Source organism: Branchiostoma floridae, chromosome 17 (genome assembly GCF_000003815.2).
Source record: "Branchiostoma floridae strain S238N-H82 chromosome 17, Bfl_VNyyK, whole genome shotgun sequence".
Classification (NCBI taxonomy): domain Eukaryota; kingdom Metazoa; phylum Chordata; class Leptocardii; order Amphioxiformes; family Branchiostomatidae; genus Branchiostoma; species Branchiostoma floridae.
This window is the reverse complement of record NC_049995.1, coordinates 7,650,711-7,672,292: the sequence shown is the minus strand read 5'-3', so window position 1 is coordinate 7,672,292 and position 21,582 is coordinate 7,650,711. Positions and strand designations below refer to the sequence as shown.

Genomic DNA, 21,582 nt, shown 5'->3' with positions numbered 1-21,582 from the left:
GAGGATGTCTTGACAATTTGCATGGCTGGCACATATCGACAGGGATTGCTCCACAATATTGCAATGAAATGTTAATGCTTGAAATTAAATGTACACATATGAGGAGCATTTAGTGTAAAAACTTAGTCTTTTTATGTGAATACAGTCAAATTTTTCAATCAATTTACTTCATTTATCCATCCATCCATCCATCCATCCAACCACCCACCCACCCACCCATCATCCATCCATCCATCCATCCATCCATCCATCCATCCATCCATCCATCCATCCATCCATCCATCCATCCATCCATCCGTCCATCCATCTATCCAACCAACCAACCAAGCAACCATCCATCCATCTATCCATCCATCCATTGCAAATGTAACACCAGATTGTATGTAATAACTATGTATGATGTTAATTTGCCACACCACTTACCTAGATATATAGAGGCCTGGCTCTTCTTGACATTGTCATCAATGTAGGTCGTACCAAGTGTGTAGATGGGGGTCGAGCCCACACCAATCAGAATCTGGGCCCCCATGAACAGAAACATGAAGATGGAATCTCCCGACTTGGACATGCACTCGGAGTTGTTATTCCCGTTCGTCGTGTTTTTACAGAGATTGCTGTCTTCCGTTCTATTTTTCAGATCGCGTGCTTCCCAGTCGTATTTCCCGGCCAGGTAGTGGGGTAGGGTGAACAGAGCAGCACCGAGGGCCAATAGGAATGCACCGTATCCGATCCACTTGGGTCTGTGGCCGAGTCCACCGAAGTAACTGATAAACACCACGACCAGCAAGCTCCCGATTTCGTAACTACTGACGATAAGCCCCGATTGGCTGCTGTGGAGTTCGAACCGTTTCTCTATGGTGGTGATGACACTGCTGAGGTAGCCCGAGACCAGCATGCTTTGCACCAGCGTCAGTAAGCTGATGGCGATAACCACGCATTTCCCGTGCGTGAATTTCTGCAGCCATGATGGCGTCCAGCACCGGTAGCCGCACAGTTCTTCCATCTCTGTCCTGTGAGCGTCCTTTTCGCCCGACACGCAACACGGGCAAACGTCTCTACCGTTTTTCTCCTCCTCTTCTTCCGCTTTCAGATGTTCGATCATCATCCAGCGTTCCGCGACCGCATCCGCTTCTTCTTTCGCCTTCTCCATCTTGGTGCCCTTTGGCTCTTGACCTTTGACCACGAAGACCGGATCCCCCTCCATGTTGTTTTAGGTACTGGTACTTTCCGGTTTGTCACCTCATAATATTCAGATGGTCACACTGTAAGGATGCACCTGTATGAGAGAGATGAAACAGTTGTCAACTTTGAAGCAGTTTCTGATAGTTGATAAAAGGTACGAGAATGTTAACTATTTCGTCTAAAACTAGAAGGCTCTACTCAAAAGTATTCGCCAATAAAAAATCACATTTTGCATTCATGCAAGTGACATAAGCATAGATAAGAGGACTAATGCCGTCTCCTTTTCAAGACATTGAAGCAAGGTGTCAAGCTGTTCTTGTGGTTTAAGGATGATTTTGACTCAGAATCTAACATTCTAAGGGTTCTCAGCATTCGAATCCCTAGCACATGCAGACCCAAATGTTATGCTATATAGGAAAGGCACTTAAAAACTATTTAAGCATACTATACAAAGACATCACACATTCTTGACTTACACTTTTCCTCTGTGTAAAAAAATGCGTGAGTTTTTTACCGTAAATTTGAAAAACAGGTGAATTGATTAGACCACCATCTTAGAACAGAAATGTTGACTAACAAAAATTGAAGGCTGGTAGAACAAAAGCATGGCCTTCATCTCCCATGAAATATTGAAACAAATTCGACACTCCCTGCGATATCCATCATACAATAATCATCTTAAGTATCCTCTATTGTTCCCCTTTTGTATGGGCATTCGTGCAATTGATTTTTGCTGCCATAGGCAATAAAAGCAAACTTATTGTCCTACAGATGAGATATTTTGAATACATTATTAAATTGCGGAGTTGGACGGCGTTTTTCAAAGCTAAAGCTCGGAACCAAGAAAACCTATTCATGTGCATAAGTCATACATAAAATTCAACAAAACCAAATTAACTTTAATAACATAATCATACATTAAGTTCTATGAAACCAAATTACTTAAGTAGCATAAACATAAAGATTGTACAAAGCCAGAATTAACTTAGACAACATAAAATCATACTGCCAAACGAGTGAATCAAAAGTTTAACCTTAACGTGAGATAACACATGAGATATACTAGTAACAAAAAAGTCAAATTTAAAATCAGGATTGAATTTGCATATCAATCTTAGGTGCATAAAGGTTTTTGAAAATGGCCAGCGTTCTGGCTGCTTTGATATGTTGTGGCAGTGAGTTCCACAGTGCCGCCCCAGAGGATGAAAAGGCTCGTCTTCTGTGCTCCAGTTTAGTCTTGGGCAACTATAAGACCGCCAATAACACACTAATTTACATGTAAAATGTACAAAAGGTTGTATGAGCACACACAACTTTACAAAAGTTAAACACCTGGAATATCCGCTTCTTGGAAAGAGATGAAAGATAACGGCCGGTCATCCTACTAATTCTTTTCATGGTTGCCCCTAGCAACAAAGCCAAACATCCCAAAATAGCTAAAGCTCGGAACCAACGAAACCTATTCATGTACAAAGTACCATCAGTCAACTAAAGGTGGCACCTTACTGCACTTGGGCACCGGTGTGGCACAACGAATTTCAGAGATAAAGAACAAGTTTTCTTACGTTTTGTGTATTTTGTTGTCTTCTGAGTCATACTCTTACGAATTATGCAATATCGAAATTATAAAACATGCATGGCTTCCTTCGGTCAATAATGACCATGGCAAAATCGGAATTGATATTAGCCCATTATAAAACATCAACGTAAATAACACAACAGGGCCGCAGTGAATGCAGTGAATGCACTGGTGTGTCAAGTGCAATAAGATATCACCTTCAGTTAGGGTAAACCCTTGTTCAGGTACTGCACGACTATTTAGCTTCATGGACACTATTTTCGTGGTAGGAGAGAAAATGACCTTTTGGTTCGCAGTTGTAAAGTTGCACGTGCAATAGCACAATGGAAATGCATAATTATTCACTGTGCCTTGGAAAATGGGACAATATAATTACTGTGAATGTTACAACAATTTTACATTGAATACATACACACAATCAACCTTCCCTCAACCGAGACGGGGGCCGACACCGACTGTCAAGCACCTTTGACCCTTTACTGACGTCAGGCTTCCGTTTCCGGAAGTGCGACTTAGGTTTTGGATCATTACAACTTGAGAAGGATCAGAGGACTGATCGAAAGCTTGTTGGTAAGCGCTTTATTTTGTGTACGGATATAAAGTCTTAAAAATTGTATCATTATGTTAACTTCCGTCACAGATGAACTTACATTCTACATACACACAAATTAACATGTATATAAAAAAAGAATGTTAGAAACAACAATTCACAAACAACTTCCACAAGATCAAGGCAATCAGACATTTTTTTAGATTAAGAGCATCATGAACATAAGGACTTTATAACCTTGGCACATTGTAACAATGTTGTTACAACCGTAAAAGCTACTACATGTATCTTGGCAGCCTGGATACCAGACCGGGCAGACCCCAGCCAAATCTCACACGATAGTAGATATTTTTGAGATGGGGCTGGGGTCTGGTATCCAGGCTACTAAAAACGATCCTGGCAGCAACAGATGCTAGGCCACCTGTTTTTGTTTGTAAAGGAACATGGTATTGTTCATGTAAATATAAACAAGACTGTATCCCAGGGTGCTAATGGTATCTCATTAATCAATAGCCAATATTTATGTAGTAGGCACATCATGATATGGTATATTAGCACTTCCAAGTTATCTATGATCTAAGGACCAATTTTAATTCCTGTTAGGGTCCCTGACACAGGGATAACCTAGACTAAAGCAGTTGGCTAGAATGGACAATCAAGACTAAAAGTATTCCATATTGGTGGCTACATAAAAAAAAAAAACTTCAGATGTGTAGTCGATGTATCTTAGTTGAGGAACCCTTAAATAATGCTTAACTCTTACAAGCTAATATACTAATATTTTTACTACATGCTTTCCTTTTTCATCTTCTTTTCATGGATATCTCCAGAGGGATTAGAGATTAACATTTCAGCTAATCTTAATCCAATAGTCTATACAACTTTCTTACTAATCCTTCTTCTAATAAATCTAGTCTTTCCCTTTCACTTAAACTTTTTATCTCTTACTATTCCTCTGACAACAGCAGAAAAACAGCTTACCTCAAAGTGTTGCACAAATTGTTCGTACATACGAAACACCATAAGAAATCCAGAAGGGTTTAACATTTCAGCATATCTTAATCCAGTATCAATCATTCTCTTTTTGACACTTTCTACAATGCTTTATGTCTCTTACTATTTCTCAGCAACAGAAAAAGGCTTACCTCAACATGTTTCACAATGTTCATACATACGAAACTCCATCAGAAACTGTGAGTGAGCCAGGTAACTCGACGACTACTGCACAACAGCACTTTGACTCAAAACCTCAAGTTGTAGAAAGGAGTTAGTTTTCATGCACCATATACGATACAGGGCAATGACCCAACAACAATGCCAAGGTCGATCGTTACCTACAAGAGGCTGCACAGCTCTCAGAATCACGAACAATACCCGAGGGTGTTTTTTTCATTCCATTCTCCAGCCTGATTGATGTGACACAATGGAATCCATTACTCCTGGTAAATATTTACCTTGGTAGCAGTTTTGTACCATGCAGGGAACGACCGGGCCACACCTTTTGCCACACCTGGTTGGACCAACAGGTGATAGCCCACACAAACAGGTGATAAAAGCTGAGGGCTCGAAATCCTTCTTTTTTTTTTCTGTGAATAAGTCACATTAAACATCTATTTGCACCAGGCAAACTTTGTACCTGTACCACTCCTTTTCATGGCCTTCCAATCTGTCAAACAACTGTTTGAAAATGTTTCTAGTATTAACAATTTTGGATCAATGTCAGCAGACCTAAAGACCAGAAAGATGCCACTGGCATTTTCGGGCCTCTTCTTGCCACACTACATTACATCACCCTAGAACTGTGGGCCATTTTCCTCAATGACATACAATGTCTTGTACATTATTACGGAGGCGCATGCTTTTTACAGATACCAGCTGACTAACAGTAACACTTTCTTTTTCATTTTCCATCATACGAGGGGCGTGCAATAAGTAATGGCCCTGACCCACTTACAGTCGTCTGATCTAAATGAAATTTTGTATGTGTAATGATTCATATTTCTATGGGTTATGTTGCAAAAGACAGCTCTGAACTAATTGTGGTTTCTGATTTACTGGTGTTTGAACTTAGTCAGGTGCGAAATGAACCAGGTGTGAAATGGAACCAGTTGAGTGTCGCGCAGTGATCCGGTTTTTGTATTTGAAAGGACGCACACCAAAGAAGACTTTTGATGATATAAATGAAACTTATGGTGATGATGCCCCATCATATGACCTTGTAAAACGCTGGCATCCTGAATTCAAACATGGCCGGAAGTCTGTGGAAACAGCTCCCAGACCTGGTCGTCCCTCTTCTGCCATTGATGAGGCATCTGTTGCAGGACCAACCTGGGGTGTCCTACAAAAACGGTGCCCAGAGCTGCATCAAACGATGGGAGAAATGCATAACTCTGGGTGATTCCTATGAAGAGAATGACTAATATCTGTGCCAAGTGTCATTAATCTCCTGCTATGGGAAATGGGTCAGGACCATTACTAATTGCACGCCCCTCGTATGTGCAAGCCAGGGTATACATGTTCATGTACAATCTGGAAAAAGTGTGAACCTCGAGAAAAAGTGCAAAACAACTAAAACACAAAAGGTACCAAATAAATGCCTTGAGAAACATACAAAATACTGCCAAATATACTCCAAACAAACCCAACTACCACATCTGCTTTGAGATAATGTCAAGCCCAGTGAACACATGATAACAGTAAAGTTCAGGTGACCTCAACATTCCATCATGCCTTTGTGGTCTTGCATCTCTACCAATACCATACATCTGTGATGGATGCTTAATAATAGATAATGTAGATATTAAGATGTAATCGAGCAGCATACCTCTGGTATAACAGAAAATAAATCACATTTACAAACAATGAAATTTCTATCAATCGTTTGTAGGCGATCAATCTAAATGCAATACAATTTATACTTGTCAAGACTTATGTAGTCAACACATTTCAGATCTTTCCCAGGAGTTTGCATAGCTACAACTTGCAATTGAATATCACATACGTGTACTAGAATTTAGCAGATACAGACTATGTCATTCAACTCTCAGTCAAAGAATATTGAGCTAAAATTTCTTCCAGAAAACTATTCCAGAAAATTGAAAGCTTTCAAACATACATTGTAGTTACATGTCTGTCATAAATGAAGGTCTGAGATCTACATAACAAAATACACAAGATAATAACAGTTATTAGATAGATTTTGGAAATGGTCAGCCGTTTAAGGTACAATCCATTACCTTTAGTCAGTGACTAAACAATTTCTGTAACTATGAAATGATATGCATTTGTTTTTATTCTAATTTTGATGGTTTGGATCTTGATCAAAATATGTAAACCCTAGCTTCTTAAACAGAAGTCCTAAACCATCTCAGTGTTAGCCTAAGCTGGCGACTAAATCTGTTCAACAAGTATTTGACTTTGCGGCTTGATGGCCAAATTTGCACGAATCCGTACATCGCAGTTCAAATACAAACATACCATGTCAGCATGACTGCAAACACAAGACCGCTGTATAGTGGTTTTTACTTGAAGCACGTAGGTAAGTACACTCTACGTGTATCAGTTCCTAAGCAACCACAGGCATACAGCTATTTCTTGAGACATTGAGTGGTCCTTCAACCCAAATCCCCATACCAAACAACAACACCCTGTACTTTAAACCTTAACACCTTACCTAGTAGAGATTGACTTAGCAGCACTTTGACATTGTTATTTTTCGCTGACTGAACATTTATTATTCGAATGAAAATTGAATCAGTGACAGTAGTTAACATGGTAGTTTATCCCATCATGGTGTTGTATGTTGTCATTGCAGAATGTTTGGCCCAACTTAATGAAAGGTAAGATCGAAAACAAATTCTTCTTTTTGTTCTTTCACATCCTCTTCTTTGACCTTTGAATTGACTTTGGCATTCTATGACATTTAGTGTCCATTTTTAAATTTTTTTCAAATGTGTGGCATGTCTTTTCTCATTCAATAGCTGCTTTGTGCAATTTACAATATAGCTGACCACTATTTATTATTGGAAACGGCAAAAATTTTATGCCCGCGTGGATGTCGACCGATCGTATACTCAAACATTTCCTGAGTGACATAGCACAATCCCTAATGGCAGATATCATCATCTTTCATTTATAGACATAAAAATTTTTTAAAGTATTAAAAAGTAAATTCTCCAATACAGTTTGTTATTCATTCCTTCTTTAGTTATTGCATCATAAAATCTACTGTAGCAACTCAAAGCTTATAGTGGACTTCAGCCAAAGTCCACTTTGTTTTACAATAGAACCGAGAATTGCAAGATGACAATAAATCAAACATTAAGTTCAAACAGAAGTCAGAGTAACCAGAAGCATACAATAGAATGTCTAAACAGAATGTTGACTTTTTTCTTGCTGTACAAAAATGTATGTGTGACCACCAATGCAAAATCATTTTTATACTGTATAATGTCATTTTTAACTTCACTACCCCGAAAGAAGGAAACTATTCCTAGAAATCTACAAAATTTTTCCAAGCTTTTCACACCTCAACGTCCAACAAAAAAATCTTAAGTCGTCCAACCCGTTTATATACAAAAATGTTGCACAATTCATCTCCCAGTGCAGTCAAACGTAGATTTATCTCGATGACATGTTTTACTTTGCAATTAGCCCTTGGGCATGACCTTGCAATAAAGTTATTATTATTATATAACTTCCTCTTGGGCGACATGGAAAATATTTCCATACGATATCTACTCTAACTGTAGAGTTGTTGATGGCTGTACCACTAGTGGGGTGACCTGGTCCATTGACCTCCACATAACTTCTGATAATTTTCCTCTCAAATAACTGATCCATTTTGAAGGATGTGCAGCCACAAATGTGGCTGAGGTCTTTCTGGGAACCCCAGTGCTAATGGGCAATTCCAAGTCAATTTTGAGTTTAACATATCTTCTTAATGCAAAAAAACTTCAACGCAAGCTTGGTAAAACTCAAATTCAACTTGTGTGCAATGAAACCTTTCAGTTTTGTAACCTTTACGATAACTTACTAATTTCCACGCAGATGTTGGGTAACTGACAGACTTTTCTGAAAGAAGCATCTGACATTCAGAACAACATCATTAGCTGATACACTTAACATCTGCTTGGAGATAATGATAAACAATTCCCAACATGCATTTCAAGTGCTTAAAGTCTTGCTTTGACCAAACCAAAGCCTGAGCTATAATACAGCTATAAACTGTAGATATACCAGATTACTCAAGTCTCTTTCTTCTATATGATTCAACAATTCTCCTCTAAATTATAAACTGCATGCAAAGATATACCTGACAAGCTCTGATTCGAACTGTATCATGTGTATGTCTTCATGCCTTTTGATCTGTAAGAGGGATGCTAACGGCACTACACCACAGTTCACCAAGCTACATACAGTACTTTATATTGGGACAACTGTCACCCCTTTTGCTCAGTCATCTCTATCCAGAAAATACCAATCCATCAATAAATCCTAACAAGAGCATCTTCACAAAACATATGCATTTAAGGTTGTGTCCGTGTATATAACCTATTATAAGATTGATACCCTACATATAAGTTCATATGGTTGTATCCAAAGAGAGATCATATGCAACGGCCGTTACTCTCATGCAACGTTGACCAAGGATGAAGATTTGATGAAAGAGCATCATAAGTTACAGGTTATATAGTGATGAATGTGCAGTTTGTTCTGGATATGTGATCTCTCCAAGTCCAAGCTTTTGATGTTTGAGAAGTGCTTTTTGCTGCATAGCTCATTGGCAAAACTCCAAAGGGCATGTCCAAATCAAAGCACAAGAAATTCCTTTCCAGCTGCCTGAGCTATCTTTATTTCCTTGCAGGACAGTAAAGGTCGCTTCCAATCAAAACGCTGGTGCCCTCGTATGCACATCTAAGGGTATGTTACCAGAATAAGTCATGGTGAATACCTCCTCTGGTTTCTTAATGTCCTTCAGTTTTGTTTCAGGCACAAGAAAAAATTCTGATTTTCAAGTTACACTCGCTAGAATTGCACTGCTTTTGCATTCATGATGACGATTTGCAATTCCGGTTAACTAGAAACCATTTCAGGTCCACCTCAAGAGGACTGTTTCCAAAAAAAAAGGAGCGTTCATGGAGATAAATTCATCTGTTTCAGCTAGCCAAAGGGATAGAGACGTGTCATTTTTTGCATCAAGAACGGGCCTCAGATCTCGACTTGGATTGAGCCAGGGTCACTACAGAGGATGGCACACTGACTAGTACAATTCAAGACAATAAGGCATCTGGCATCTGGAAAATCATAGCCTGGTACAATGTTTCCAGCCGTAACATAGCTCCCAAGTCTCTTCTCTCCTCTTCGCGAAGAGGAAAGAAGAGACTCAAGAGGAAAGAAGAAACTCAGGAGCTTTGTTACGGCTGGATACCAGGGTAGAAAATCAGCCAGGACTTACAACCATTAGAAGACACTCAAGTAGCCCCATACTGAGACTGTGAGAGGCTAATCCGTGTCACCTAGGATTGGTCATGGTCAGAAAAGCAGCACAGTCGTGAGGTCAAGATTAGGGCAGAACCTACCAGTGTAATCCTGGTATCAGTGTAATGGTGCAAAAAATCTTTAAAACTATCAGTCTAAATCACACTTAATCTGGAAATTTTTGAAGCGGCTTTCTTTTCACAGTTTTCGCTGTGAACTCTTTCCTACAATTACAAACTGAACAATAATGCTTGTCCCTCGGATAGGATTTTCCAATGGTTTAGGCAAGGTGGTTAAAATAGCCTTTGTTGAGGAGAGACACACTCTGAAAAGTTTGACCATGTTAAAGAACCCACCACACTTATTGAAAAACCAGGGGTCCTTCAGAGTTCAAGAACAGGTTCGGACATGCAAACCTCTATACTAGTAGTGGGTAACACTACAGTATGTTCTTCAATCATATACATATCATCATCATACCATCATGAATCCGGATTTTTTCCTGTGAGCTTATTTCTTCTGCATTAAGTTAATACACAACAAAGGAAAAAGTAAAGACCTACATTTTGGGGGTTGGGGTTTTGTGCGCGTGAAAACTTGCGCGTGAAAAATCTGCGCGTGAAAATATGCAAATTAGCTGATTCCCAAGGGAATCAAAAAGTTTTTACAGTTTTATACTTAAACGCTCAACTAAGATGGCACGAAATGGAATCAAGTATCATATTGTTGCATTCTAGAGTACAAAATCTTGATCTGAGTGCTTTTCAAGTGATTTTTAAATGTTAAGTTTTCACGCGCAAAAAAGTTTGAAATTTGCGCGTGAAACACTCTGCTTCAAAAATGATGAAATCAAGCTTCTAGAATGGAGAAAAGCCTAAAATTGTTACATCATACAATATAAAACATCGTATGTGTAATTTTTCCATGTATTTCTGTCAAATTTACTTGATTTTGAAATGTTCAAAGTATGCAAATTAACCTATTCCCAAGGGATCTAAAAATCAGATTTTTTTCAAACCAAAAATTCAGGTAACAGATGGGAAATTATATATAAGGTTCACATTTTTATGCCTTAGAATTCCTTGCTGCACATTTTCTGACATATTTTAGGAACTTTATTTTTTCACGCGCAGATTTTTCACGCGCACGCGCAAATTCTCCACGCGCAGAAAACCCGTTCCCCATTTTGGTGACAATCTGTCACCTTCATCAGGGCAACTTAGGGCTTCGCATTCAATTTTGAATAAAACACTTGATAAAACATAAAGAAATTTGCTACCCAGTGACTTATCTACCTGATGAAACTGCACTGATACCTGTATACAAAATGTTTGTACCTGACATTATGTAGGGAGCTGTCCAGACTATTGTACGAACAATCTAAAGAACTACAATTACGATAAGAATTGGGTCAAGCAGTTCAGGCCACACCAATCTAATTTCTTGGTTCACGGATTCGCTCGCTCCTATTTTTTGGAAATAAAAATAAAAATTACCACTCAGCAAATTTTCACCATTAATGAAACCATTCACCAACTTTCTGGTGTAGCAAATTGGCCTTTATATTATAAGCTCCTTAAAATGTGGGTATTATTATTGCAGTTATATTTTTCATTCATGACGAATGGGACAAACATAAAAAATGACACTACTTTTGTAATTTTCAACAAACAGGTGCTGTTACTGTACAGTAATAGTGGTTTTGTACTTTTTTCAAGCTGAAAACTTTTTATTCTTTATGTTTTGGATTAGCCCTTACCTTTACCCCAACCATTTTACAATTTTGATTTTGATTTTTATTTCACCCTCTCGCTCCATTTTTTTAAATATTTTTTTTATGAAAAAATCCGTGAACCAAGAAATTAAATTGGTGTGGCCTCAGTGCACCTTACATAAAACAGTGCCTTAGGCTAATGGCAATAAAAAGACAAAACAATTGCTATGTTGTAAATAGAACATACGTAAGGAAGCACATGTGCAAGCATGTGTAGCTGAGTAAGTGATTATGACATCAGCATATAAAGAAATTTACCTGAAGAGCTAACATAAATCCTTGCCACCATTTACTTTTGAACATTCTGTTTTCTAATGTTTGCGTACCCTTTATGTAAAGTCCTGCCATATACGTGTACATGTACGTATTTACCAAAGAACGACAATCAACCATCAATCTTTCCTTCCGTTTCTCGTCTTTTAGCAGTCAACAGCAGAGTTTCAGCTTTCTTTCAAATAAAATGGTAGCCAATCCAAGAAACTATTATGTAGCTTCCTACTTATCAATACTGATACTCTAAATCTTAGAAGAGCTAAGTTATAATGGGCTGGAATACAAGACAAGGTATCGCTAAGTGCAGTTCATTGACATAAGATAGTACTGTACCAAATCAGGCTAAGGATTACAGCTGGCCAAAGAGAGTCATCAGCCACTACGGTAGGCAAACAAACTCCTAGGCCGGCTTCACTCCTCTGGCAGCTTTTGATACTATCTTATGCTAACATAGGATCTGCTTGGAGATTACCTTTTCCCTACTTACGAATAACATGGTTTATACACACCTGTACTAGTAACCTCTATTCTATCCTCGCTGTGCAGTCAGAAGTGCCCACTTTCCTACAGTGAATAACACTAACCCCCACTAAACAACTGTTTTAGTGTTTATGTGGACACCTGAGAAGGACCCATTCATACGCACGGGGAAGCACTACCTGTACCTGCCTGGCACTACTTGTTGACACAATGGATCACGTGGCGGGGATTCAAAGATCATGCAGCGGCGATGCAAAACACTACGTGCGCCGTCTGTGGTTGGTAGATAATGCCACTAAAATTCTTTACCTTGGTAAGATGGTTCTCAAATACATGTTGTAAGTTCAAGGATATACAGAGATGAGAGTATAGGACATACAGTAGACTAGATATGTGTGATATTTTCATTGTCATAGACAACACAAAAGCAGAGGGAAGAGAGGGAAACTTGCATATGACAAAGCATACAACTGAATGCACCAAGGCATAAACCTGGTTCCCAGGGTTCATTCTTTGAATCTGACAATGACAAATAAAATCAGTGGGGCCTCACATGCAGTACATGCCTATCAAAACTTGTTGTCCTAAAAGCAAGATACAGGAATGAAGTTCAGAAATTTCTGAGTTTACATGAATTGCAGAGGCTCCAAACACACCAAGTTGTTTTTTTTTCACCTGCCAAAAATGCCTAACCTGAAGCTATCTCCAAAGCTTAACTGTCTAACCCTAAACCACACAAAGACAGAATCGTTGATGCACTAACATGGTATTACTATTAGTACTATACCTATTATACATTTCCTAAAGGATGCGCCATTGTTCCATATGGCGAGGGGTGTTATTTGATAGGTTTGTAAGCTTTTTTGACACCTTTGTGCAACAAAGAAACCTAACAGGTGCGTTAGCATTGAGCTATTTCACACTCCAGTAATAAGAGATTGCAGATGCCCTTCTTTCAAAAGTACAGTCTTTTTCCTAGATTTTTTTTAAATGGAACATACATCATATGCCTACATGAAAAAGACAATAGGACCAAATTCTTGGGCAGAAACCGCAATGATTGGTACAAGAAGGTACAAGAATGTGATTGATACGGAAATAATAACAGGGTTAGCTATCAGCAATCAGCATATCTTAAACCATAAATTAAAACTTTGTCAGATGACACTGCTAAAAAACACCTATGATTGAGGCAGAAAGGAGGAAGATGCTAGTACAGGTCAGAAGACCAATTGGTCATTAATTGTGATTTTTGTATTCAAGCAGTGCAGTACAGTACAATTTTATAAATAGTAGATTATCATTTAAAAAATAGGAAACAACAGTTCCTTATTGTTGCTTTTTTCACAAGTGTGATAATTTGATAACTCCACGGGGAATACCTCACTATGAATGGGCATGTCAACATCAGCTGCTCATATTACATGGGATTTAATATTCATAGTCTTGTCCTTTGGAGACTGGCCAACCAAATCATCAATTACATCAGCTTGACTTGTCAATGGTGTTATTCAAGTCTCCAAGCAGATGTTGGGACTCCAAGCAGATATTGGGAGTTGCTTATTTAGAAAAAGTTAGTGTGGTATCTTATTTTCTCCCAATAACAAGTTGTAGTGTTACACATTGTAGTGTTATAGCGAGGTGCCGAGGTCGACCGATATGTTACAAGTACCGCCAAGTTTTCGAAATGTCAAAGTGGGAGGGAAAATTCGCTGAACTAATCTATGGGAGAAAGGGCACCGACACACATTGTCAACAATCATAACAATAGCAAAACAGCGTGTGGCTTTCCGACCGTGAACGGCATCCCCAAGCCTGTAGCTTCAATGCAAAACACAAAACTGTGATTTACATTTCTCAACTTTGCACAGAATTCTCAGCAAAACTGTGGGTCACAATTTTTTACGAGGACAGTCTCTGCAAATATATGTGCAGCACTGCCTTTTTATTGCACTTCTACAGAATAATTCTTACAGCCATATCAAACCTCCTTTCAACTTTTACTGTGAAATCAATTCCCACAAAAACAAATTATAACTCTTCAAGCAGTAATTATTGCTGTGCAATATATTGCCTTTTCTTCTGACATGCAACAATCCTTTAGAAAAGGGAAGACAATTTGAAACACTTATTACTAACTTCCTCCTGATATCTGTTTACAAACAAATTCGCACAGACCATCAAAAACAAATAACAATAAGGAAGTAAAACAAGACAAAGTCACGCCACCTTTCAACTTCAAGACATTGAGTCAGAACATAAATTTAGTACAAGGAGGTCTGAGTCTGGATGAGGCAATGTCTCAGACTGTTTCCTATATAAACATGACATTTCTGAAGGGGGAGTCTGTTTAATGCCAACCATACCCAAGAGCATTTGGCTTTGGGAGCCTTTTTTTATCTACTTTGAAGTTCTAATTAAAATTTGGACTTAAGAAATTAAATTTATGCATTGCCTTAAAGCAACCAATTCAAACAAGGAGGTGCATACCAACAAGAACATTATATGTATCCTTGATACAAAGGACATTTTGCATTTTACTTTGTGAGCCTTTTTTATCTACTTTTTTACTTTGTGAGCCTTTTTTATCTACTTTGAAGTTCTAATTGAATATTTGGACTTATACAATTAACATTATGCATTGCCTAGACAACCAAAGTAAGCAAGGAAGTACATACCTAGAAGGACATTATGTATCCTTGACACCAAGGACATTATACAGTGATATCAAGAAATCATTCTGTCTTGAAGATCTATGAAAATACCTTTCCTAAATAAAGTATAACAAAATATCGGTAAAATACCTAAAAAATATTGCAGCATATTTCGAAAGCAAAAACTAAATTTCAACAAAAAAGAGAATTGATAAAATGTTTCGAAAAATCTTTTCAAACCTATCCAGATTTCATATTTTCACTCTTCCAACATGCAACATCTGTTTCATGCAAATTAGCAACCTGTCACGATTTGACCCCTATTTTTGCATGGGACAATGGTCAGGGTCATTTGATGTCCTGCAAATTCAAGGACTTAAATTTAATTCAACATCTAAAACTCGATTCTGCGGGCATTGACCGCAGTGCTAGTGGACATTGATCAGACTTGTCTTGTAACACCCACTCAGGGCAAACAAATAAATGCCAGGGCGATATTTGTAGTCCAAACAGTGGGGGCAACTTTGCCCTCTCCCCGTCCCATGTGAGGATACCAGTCGGTCCCCAGATGTTCAGCACGTGAACAAAGGGTGCACTTTCTTCAGCCAGCCCCCCTGGGTTTAAAATAAACACTTCTACGAAAGAAAACCCTCCTAAAGGAAGTCTCTAGTGGCACAGAAATCTGTACCAGCTCAGTGTTTTATATCGATCTTTTAGCCGTGACTTTCAAGAGGAGCACTGCTTTTAATTTTCGTGAACCGCAGCGAAACAAAACAATGGAAATCCCCGTAGGAAACCACCGTTTGATACAAGAAAGCATGCCACTGATTCTGTTTTCATTTTCAAAATTCACAAATCATCCGGCAAAATTTATTCTAAGCTGTAGTCAACCTTGAGAAGAAATAAGGTTTTGACAGACAAGCGTTTGGATGCCTTGGCGATCAGCTGCAAGCCATTTATGTACACAAAAGAACCCGCTAGCTCAGACTTTAACAAAAATAGTCGCCTTGAAAACCTCTTCAAAAGAAAGCCAAGACAAGCAAACACACAGACACTATTTATAAAACAAATTATCTGAACACCCGGGGAAAGTATGTAGCTATCTTCGTAGTCAAGGCTGTAGCTGACAGTTCATGAGAAGACTGTGAAACGTTATATAGCTCATCCGTGAAGTGGTGCATGCAGCACCTTCAAGCACCGCACCGCACCGGCGAAAAAAATACACCCAGAAAAATCCCGATTTCTCGCTATTCTAAACAAGTCAGCTTAACCCAAAAAGAGCGTGGTATTATCGACACTTACCCTGATTGAAAGTCGCTGTCGGAACTGTGAATCCGCGAGAATTGGGGATGTAATTCGGCTGGAAAGTGCGGGGTTGTTTTGGCGCACAGCGCTCTAACCCGCCGCCACGTATGGGTCTGTCTGTTGTTGTCTTTCTGGAGCGTTGCGTCACTCCTGGGGAGGACGAGTCCACTACACCGCAACGGGGGTCAGGATGGACACCAACTTGAACGACTGGGTGAATAGATGAATGAATGAAGGAAGGAAAAAATGAAGGAAGGAAGGAATGAGGGGATGATTGAATGAAGGAACGAACGAGCGTACAGACGGATGAATGAACGGATGAAAGGACGGCCGAATGAACGAATGACCGTACGGACAATTGAAATGAACGATCATAAATGAATGAACGTACGGACATATGAACGAATAAATGAATGAATATAAATGAATAAATTATTGAATAAATTATTAAATTAATGACCGAGTGAGTGAGTGAATGAATGAGTGAGTGAATGAATGAGTGAATGAATGAATGAATGAATGAATGAATGAATGAATGAATGAATGAATGAATGAATGAATGAATGCCAGGAGGGTATATGCTACAAACCCAACACACAAAGTAGGTTTGTATCATTGTCTTTTCAGCGTTGCTGCATGTATGCAACGTTGCCATTGTTTTCTTTTACTTCTCGATGTAATAACTTATGCTTAAAGAAGGAATCCTACATCTGAAGTCGGTAGCAAAAAGGCGAAGGACGCACCTTGCCGTGCTTGTTGTGACAATGAATGACTCGTGTCCTAACAACGTACTTAAGTTGTCTATTGTCTGGAGATTGAGCGGTTATGATGTGCCCTTAAGCCTCACAACAGGTATCCTGTCACGTCAAGGTAGTCATGGTAGCGCAAATAAACACGTTCATTAGATAAGGCGTTTATTTATGGTGGGTTAGGCTATTGTTCAAGCAGATGATCCACAACGTAACTGGAGTGCATAACACGTCAGCACCTACGTCATACATAACAAAATTAGCTCAGGTAAAACCCCACCAACAAATTAGGTTTGTACCATTGTTGTTTCGGAGGTGCTGAATTCGCTATTCTTATGTTTGTATCATTTTCCTTCATTGTTCGCTTTAACTTTCTACGAAAGCTTATTCAACTATCAACTCTGAGTATGCTTAAAGAAATACTTTTATATCTTTTTATAGGTCTGAAACAGAAAGGTCTGGGAGGTGTTGTGTTGTTTGTTTCCGGTGGTGTTACGTGTACGTCTGCTGACAACGCAATAACCTATGGTGAGAGGGTCGAGTCCTTGAGATGCGCACTAAGTAAATTTAAAGTTACACAAACATGTTAACGTAACCATGTAACACAAATAAACATGTTTATTAGATCAGATAAGGTGCTTATTTACGTACCGGGGTACGGTGGGTTGTGATTAAAGCAGGGCTAAAGATTTAGCTTGCTTTTATTATCCTTTTCGTTTACATTCTTTATGGTCACAATCTTGTGTATTTTTCTAAACGTTTACCACTAGAAAACACCTACTTTGCCCCTCGCGGAGTCATTTGGGGGTAACACCATGCAGATGCAGATGCAGAAAATGCCATAAAATAAGCGCATCAAATAAAAACAGACTGGACTACATTCAACTCTTAAAAACAAGTGTGTACCAAGGTAACATACTTTGAATCCTCTTCAGACTCTGTTTCCATGATGGTCTAATAGTTCTGAAAATCTTTTTAACGTTAACGTTTCGTTTTAACTTCGACAACCAATAGATCTGAATGATGTTACATCATACCATCTATTTGAAGCTGGCTTTGATACTGAGGATTATTATAATCTCCTAGTAGATATTTAGGTAGAAGAATCAGAACGCTACTTTCTGACCACATCTACTTGGAGCTTACCGGCAGTGACCATCTTTGCAATATAGCCATATAGGTATAGCCGCCAGGTGTCTCAGATAAAGATCAATGAAATTATACAATGCCCTTCCTCAGATACAAGGCTTATGCTGAAGCCATTGTTTAGGCATATCCACCTTGAAAATCAACCACAATATATCTTAGAGACCCGAGTATACCAGTAACGTTAGTGCTTTTCACAAAATGTATCAATTTAGGAGCTTCACACACTTTTCTTTCTTTCAAATTGGTTTGAGCAAATTGCAGTTGTTGTTTTTTTCACTTTCTATTTTTCTCGCCTTCCCCTTTTGCGGTCTTCATGGACGCCTTCTTTTCTATTCCGAGCCAAATCTACATCAGCTTACCCCTCCCTATGTTTCCGATGGTATCGTCCAGAGCTTAGGCCAATGTTTACGTCTGAAGTTCGTTCGTCATTGGTCATGACCGCATCATGTGACAGGGGATAGCCTGCATTTTATTTTTGGCGGGAAGTTGATGCGTGCGGATGTTGTTGTTTTGATACCCTCAGCTGTCCCCAACACGTTATCCTGTTACAATAAGAATGGCACAGAGGAAATACAACAACAAACACGACTGGCGAACTGGTATTGTGATGACAAGTGTGTCCAAACATGGACCATTACTAACGTGGCATTCATCCGTACTTGACTCTTTGAACTTGGCCTTTCTAAATTTGGGTAAGAAACTACAGTCATTGCCAACACGCAACACGCGTGACAATATCTATACCTCGTTTAGAACTCGATATACTACATTGCCTGATAAAGGAATGTACGTAAAATAAAAAGGGATTTTCTCTTCAAAGTTTAAGGGTCAAATTGTGTCATTGGGGTGACAAAACACCAAAGGTCATCAAAATAGGCCTAAAGAAACACCACTTCTGACGGAATAAAATTATTTTCAAGATATGCCTCAGCATTGGTTTACTCGCACCTCACCCATTTTAGAACAACGATATAAGTTTTCACATGTAACATCATTTCTCATATTTCCACCAGGTGCTATAATACCGCCACATCAAGATACCATGACTTGCTAAGTCACTTCTTGAGTACATAGTATCACTTATTTGGATGTTTTGTCGACATGCTGCTTCAATTTTTCTTACAACGCTTATGGTCTCTTTTGGTATTTTAGAACTTAGGAATCTATTGTGCACGATTTTGTTTCCTTTTTTCGCGCTCCTGCATTAGATTTTTATTATACAGAGGATGTCATCCATAGAATTTCCTTGCTATGACCTATACATAGGGTCAGCTTTAGGTTCGTTCCTATGACGACAGCAGGACGATGGATTCCAAAATGGGGCGAGTTTTAACTAGAAATGGGTCAGTAGGTTAAACGGTTCTCTTAAAGGTCATAAAGAAAGTGGGATTTTCTTTGAACCAGGGCATCTATTTCTGAATGCTGTTGCTGCCCTTAACTACATTTCCAGAGAAGTACGTACATGTATATGTCTACATGTGAATTCAGATAGACATCTAGTAATTATACGAGTCATCACAGATATAGACCTGGAAGACGGACTCGAAAATTCTGATCCCTCATCCATTTTATTTTGCATTGTGGCATCTGAGGCTCCATCGGTCTGTCAAATTAATCTTCTTTATTACATGACGTCTCAGAATGTGCCTTTAGGTACTGAAGAGCCCCTTCTTCCCGTAAGAAGACGTCTGGTAAGAATGCGTAGGCGGGATAGGAAGACCCAGACACGGTACATTGCCGGAGGATAGTACTCCGCAGAGGTTTTAGAGTTCGGAGAATCACGACACAAGTTATTCTCAGTAGTGTAGATGCCAACAACCTTCAGCTTCCAATTTCCTTGGTTGCGCCGATACTGAATTGAACATCAATATGGTACAATTTTACAGCCTGGATACAATCCTATTTCTACTGGGGCTCCTTAATGTATACACTCGCTGCCCTATGCCAATGGATCAGCGACGACCGGCAATCAGCGACCCAGTACAAAAAGAAATGGCCAGCAAAAGTGTATTATAGGCCGAAAAAGGGTCCCAGAGAGCCTGCTACGGAGGTTAGGATGGTACCCAGACTAACAATTTTCATCAGCATGCTTTGCTGATTTTACCACGGGTGCCGAGGTATTCGTATTCATACGAATATTACGGAATTTATACGATCTACTACTATTTTGCGAGTTTTGCTTATACATGTAGCGTTAATACGGATCGTATGTATTTCGTAAAACAAATCTGGTATAAATTCCGTAAAATTCTTATGCATCCCTTATGGCTCGTATGAATTCCATAAAAGTTTCTTGTAGTGGATCGCACGACCTAGCAGTAGCGGGTATACGTAGCTATCTTATGGGTTACAACTTTACTGGTAATGTTAAGTATAATGTTACCCATTATGATAAAATTGCTGAATATTAAGTAAACTTGCACTGTAAATTCGGCAAAGTGTATGGCCTGCACTGTATGACTCGATAGCATAACTCACCGACAATGGTACATTCTCCCATTAAGCTTAAATCATTTCCTTTACTTCAGCGAGGTCACTGACCAACAGTTCAGCGCCCTTGCTGTCTAAAGTTGACGAATCGACGTAATCAAGTACGGATCAAGAAGTCATCAAAGAAGTGAAATATTCACGGCGGAAGTCAGGCGCAAAGTTTGGAATGTTGATCTTGCTTTGGGGGTTATTTTGTGGCAACTCATCGACATCAGTATTCTGTCATTTTAAATCTTTGTGCCTCTTCTAGCTTAAGCTGGTATCTTATTAGACTACACCAAATTGCGCAAGTCATTCACAACCTGTCGCGAAATAGCGCCATTTGGCGAAATTTGTTGCCTGAAATTGGGATTATTTCAAATCTTCATGAAATTTGCAATTCGCAAATGGGCGGTAAAATGTGTATATTTTATCAAATCTTACGTATGCTGTAATGTTATCATTAGTGAAAATCATTCTGCCAATGTTTACCTCTTTTTGATGCACTTTTCCATCATTGTAATTTTTTTTTTTTTCAGTGGCAACTTGGCACTGCGATTTCTAATAATCTGCTCATTTGGGGATTCAGATGAAAATGTGTTGCACGTCAGAAATACAGAAAGACAAAATATATTGGCGCAAATTCGCGTTTCACTGAGATTCCCGATTTAGGAGTGCGTGGGCAATATAACTGTGATGCTCATGATCTACGTGCCCATGCAAGTAGTCAAGTGAAAATTGAAATTGCACGTCCGCTATTATAACTATTTTCAAAGGCCATTGAAGTAAGTAAACCTGGAGCTTATTGAGCTAGCTTTCAGGGTCGTTGTCCTCTGGGCCACTGTCCGCTTGGTAGCTATCCGCTGTGTCCAACACCTTTACAACCCCAACCGAAGTCAGGTACCCATTTCTACACCTGCGTGGTCTAGCTAGGAATG

General features: G+C 39.0%; 1 protein-coding gene across 3 annotated transcripts; it reads right to left on the bottom strand.

Annotated features, from left to right (window-relative positions):
• Positions 1 to 335: 335 nt before the first annotated feature.
• LOC118404496 (solute carrier organic anion transporter family member 5A1-like) lies at positions 336 to 16,429 on the bottom strand. Of its 3 annotated transcripts, none has more exons than XM_035803599.1 (2): positions 16,275 to 16,429; positions 336 to 1,276 (listed from the first exon to the last, which is right to left on the bottom strand). In XM_035803599.1, exon 2 carries the CDS (start codon positions 1,202 to 1,204, stop codon positions 344 to 346), a length of 861 nt encoding a protein of 286 aa, XP_035659492.1. In that variant the 5' UTR covers positions 1,205 to 1,276; positions 16,275 to 16,429; the 3' UTR covers positions 336 to 343. The 3 variants fall into 3 exon arrangements, with proteins under 3 accessions (XP_035659492.1, XP_035659493.1, XP_035659494.1); XM_035803600.1 differs by lacking the exon at positions 16,275 to 16,429 and adding an exon at positions 12,348 to 12,447; XM_035803601.1 differs by lacking the exon at positions 16,275 to 16,429 and adding an exon at positions 4,457 to 4,605.
• Positions 16,430 to 21,582: the final 5,153 nt, after the last annotated feature.